A 4,216-nucleotide genomic window follows, 5' to 3' on the forward strand; every position below is an offset into this window, starting at 1 on the left:
GCCCCCCCGCGGGTCTGGGCAGCAGCGCCTCGCCGGCCGCGTTCGGCCCGGGCAGGCCAGAGGACACCTCTTGCTTGAGGTCGACGGCCATCTGGGTGGGCAGTGAGACGCCGTATAAGAAGTTGGTGACGGTGACAGAGGAGGGAGTGTCCTGGCTGGGGGGTTTGGCCATGGGGCCGTTGGGACCAGGGTCTCGGCTGCCCTTGGAGGCGAGGGGGGTACAAGTCAAGTCAACGCTGGGGTTTGGCTCTCGGCTGGGCTCATCCACTGGCCTGAGGAGAAGGAAGGGAGAAGAGGAGGAAAAAACAGGTTCCTTTGGGTCTATGGTACTACTAAGATGGGACAAGCAAGGATGTGGAGGGGGAAAGCAAGCTGTGCCTGGGAGGGTGGGACACGCTGCACTGCCAGGCTCTTTGTTTCAGAAATTACAGCCATCACCCAACCTCCTCCAGCTTCTTCAGGCACTTGCACCATTTTCTTCTTCTTTAAGTGGAGCAGGTTGGCTTTATGGCAGTTCAAAGCATTTATATCAGTTAGAGCAAAGCTGCCTAGCTCCATGGCCCAGTGTATTTAAGGGGTAAAACAACTTGTGTAACCATAACCAGTTGACTCCATTGCCTGTTCCAGTCCTCAGGACCCAAGGCATGTTCAGAAGGGACCTCAGTCAGCCCAAGGATGAGCTTCAGACCGAGGAAGCCCACACACTTCACATGAGACAGGCGGCTGCGAGCTCACAAACAGCTCAAATTCTGCGTGTCCTACTTTTAGCTGTCTCAGCCTGATTTTCCAGAAGTGCCGAGCCTTCAGAGGAGGTATTTGGTAGTGCTCAGCATTTCTCTGAACGGATCCGAGGTGTCACCAGCCAGGCCAACGCAGAAGAAACGCACCCAAAACCACAAAACCCCTTCTGAAAACGTGGCCAAAATGAGGAGTTTGTCCCACCGTGGTCCCACACCTCCCTCCTCGTCTGCTGTTAAAATCCCCATTTCAGCCAGGGAAGAAGCTTGCAGCATTTACACCGGGAATCTCTCTGGGGACACAAAAGCACTTAGCTTACCGCAGCGGAAATTTTGGTGGAGACACGTAAAGTGGTGCAGTTAATGTGCACATTTACACACGTTTATTATAGGAATGAACCCAAAACGGTCTTGAGCCACCTGACATCAATGAACCTGCGTGCAAGGCTGGGTTTGGCATGGCTGGACCCAGGTTTCCGGGTCTGGGGGAGAAGCTGGGATGTGGAAGGGACCATCCTGCCTGCTCTGCATGAAATTTCTGCCGTTCACCGGCGTCCCAGGAGCCACCATCCCAAGGGCTCGCTGCCCTCCTGCCCCTTGGGGATCCCCAAAATTACCTTTTTAGCCTGAAGCGGATGCTGTGGCTGTGCTCTAGGATGGCCATCAGGGACTTCACATCGTACTCCATGGGTTTCTTAAAGCTGATCCCCTCGGGCAAGCCAGCCACTGCCAGAGAGCTGGGCTCTTTCAGGAACCTCTCGTACGGCAAAGGGACCACGCTGCTCTTCCCCACGGCTTCACCTGGGGAGAGGGTAGAGTTACACACCAACGGACACCTCTGTGCCCCTGATCACAGCCAAACTGGGCTGGAGGAGTAAATGCAAGAGCAAGAGATCCCAACAGAAACATCATGAGGAAAAAACCCGCTTCCTACTTCTGCACTTAGCATGCAAGGCCCTTCAAGCCCCTTCTAAAAGCACTAATTCATAAAAAACTCAATAAAAGCCAATAAGTAGATGTCTCATCTTTTGGGTTGCATGGTAAAACCCTTGGTTGGGGTCACTTGGCGCAAGCCCACCCCCTGGGAGCACCTGGATGCATGCCAGCGAGGGATGTGGCCACTGGCAAGCCAGGAGGGAGCCAAGAGCTGACAAAGTAGGCTGCAGGGTTCATGCTGATTTTTATCTCAGTTTACTGAGATATTCTGGGAACCTTATTTTCAGTTGGTTTTCTTATTTCACCTCCTGGAAGAATGGAAAGCACTTTGATTGCTGTTGCTGTCAGGCAGCCTCGATGCACTTTGAAAGACAAGAAAAATAACCCCCAACAGTCTCCCTCCATCCTGCCACTCACAAACAGCACAAACATCGATACATCCGACTGCACGATCGCTTCCAGCAGCCCACAAATCTCACCCGCTCCCCCTGACGATGGCCACTGAGTCCCCCTCCCATGTCCCACCACATGGGGCTGGCTCCGTTGTACCTCTAACACCAAAATCTCCCCAAAGAGTCAGGAGCAAACTGCTTTCCCTTCCTTTCCCTGGCAGCAGCAGATGACCAGCGAGCATCACAGCTATACAGAGATTTTCTAAACATGCTAAAGAGTCCAAGTGCCCAACCTGGGGATGCTTAGGGTGCTCTGACACCATCAGAAAACCAGCCACCACTGAAGGGTTTCAAGGAATGGCCAAAACCCTTGAGCTGCTCTGTGTGGAAAAATGACTTTGGGAACCAACCCAAGTCACTGCAACCAATAAACCTGGTGCTGAAAGCACGAAGCAGAAGAAATAGCCACGCAGGAATGTAACCTGTCTGGCAAAGCAGAGTCCAGATGCAGAACATCTGGCTGCGTGGGAAGGTGTCTGCGCCTTCATCTCCAGGCTGAGGGGCAGGCAGAGGAGATTACGGGACCTTTAAATCGCTGTGGGATTTCATATTGTTGATTTTTAAAAAAAAACATTTTCTTTTTAATCTCTTCTTTAAAGAAAAAAAACACCAAAAGATCTTAGAGAAGCCCTGGAAATCTTGTGGCACTGTCAGCAAGTCCTTATTAAAAGCGATTTCTTCAATATATTCTTTGAAGGAATGCATGACAACTAATGGCGTGTGACTTGCATGAGCCATCAAGGTTCCTTATAGGTGGGATGGATAATGTTTTAATGTTTTAATTAAGCCAGTAACAGAAGTTTCAAAATGAACCTTTGAACCACAACACTGCGAGTACAGTTGCTGCAAACCCAGAGGGTACTGATGGTTTCCCTGCCCTAGCAGCTTCCCACCTCCCTCCTCTCCTCTCTTCATGATGGGGAGAAGCTCCCCATGCCCATGACGGCTCCTTATCAACCCGACACTCAACAACTCCCTGAACATATTTTTATGGGGAACGTGTTACTGTCAAAGTGACCTTCACCAAGCCTCAGGCTGCTGTGCAGAGACTCATGGTTTAGCTAAAGAGAGACAATAATCATCATTAATGCCTGTTTAATAGAAGCCGGCGGTAATCAGTCATCCTGTTGGTGCAGAGATTACCCAGCTCTGGAGGGAATACGCGATCTTTTGGAATGAGCATTTTCTAAGATTTTTTTTGTTTCCAATCCCTGTTGATGGGAGGTGACTGAAAGGATAAAAAAAAACCCTGAAAAAACCCAAAACCATAAGAAAGATAACAATTTCTCATAGTCCTCTTAGTCTTGGAAACAGAATCACCCTGGGACATCTACTATCTCCTGTAGTATTTCTCCCCACTCAACCAGGAGAGGTTTTCCCAGTGGGCACACTGGGAGGGGAGCATCTGCCTGGTGGGTTTCCCCATCCAGCAGCTCAGGGATGGAAATGGCTGATCCTACCAAATCAGCAGCAAAGGCAGAATTACACCCAACACCAGAATTACACCCAATGCCAGAATTACACCCAATTCCAGGCCACAACCACCAGCCCAGGGGTGCCCAGCCTCCTCCTGCCACTACCTCTGGCTGTGGCAATGCCAGCCACCCTGGGCTGGGGACCCGGCCAGCTTGTCCACACACAAAGAGCATCACCAAACTCATCCCAATGGATGGGCAACGTGGTCTGTACAGACCCAGGCAGATGCACCCTGGACAAGCATTTATATGCAATTATGTATTGATAGTATGTCATATATGAATAATTCCCACACTCCCAAGAGGCCGGCACTCTTCCAGGAGCAGGACAATGAGACCAGCAGCTCAGAGCTGGGATCCGACCAGCAGCTCAGAGCTGGGATCCAACCAGCACCAAAATACCCTCCCCACCCTGCACCCTTGGCTCTTCTGCCTTTCCCTCCCTCTTGGGCTCAGCCTTTTGGAGGCAGCGAGAGGATTTTATGACCCCCCCATTAATGGGAATATCACTTCCAAGTCCTTTAAGTGGTTTCAGAAAATATCAGCGGCTGTCTGTCCCCAGGGGAAGGGATGCCATCTCCCCTTTCTGTCTGTGAAGCCTGTGGCAGGGGGGGGG

General features: G+C 51.2%; 1 protein-coding gene across 1 annotated transcript in view; it reads right to left on the reverse strand.

Annotated features, from left to right (window-relative positions):
• Positions 1-4,216, reverse strand: part of LOC104530618 (general transcription factor II-I repeat domain-containing protein 1) — a gene marked incomplete at its 3' end in the record, with an annotated part of 37,372 nt that overhangs the window by 26,400 nt on the left and 6,756 nt on the right. The window contains 2 exon segments of the mRNA XM_029086809.1: positions 1-272; positions 1,355-1,538. The exon segment at positions 1-272 is cut by the window's left edge and continues 17 nt beyond it. Of these exon segments, the coding sequence (XP_028942642.1) occupies positions 1-272; positions 1,355-1,538 (456 nt within the window).

This window comes from Antrostomus carolinensis, unplaced genomic scaffold, assembly GCF_000700745.2.
Source record: "Antrostomus carolinensis isolate BGI_N321 unplaced genomic scaffold, ASM70074v2 scaffold5149, whole genome shotgun sequence".
Classification (NCBI taxonomy): Eukaryota; Metazoa; Chordata; class Aves; order Caprimulgiformes; family Caprimulgidae; genus Antrostomus; species Antrostomus carolinensis.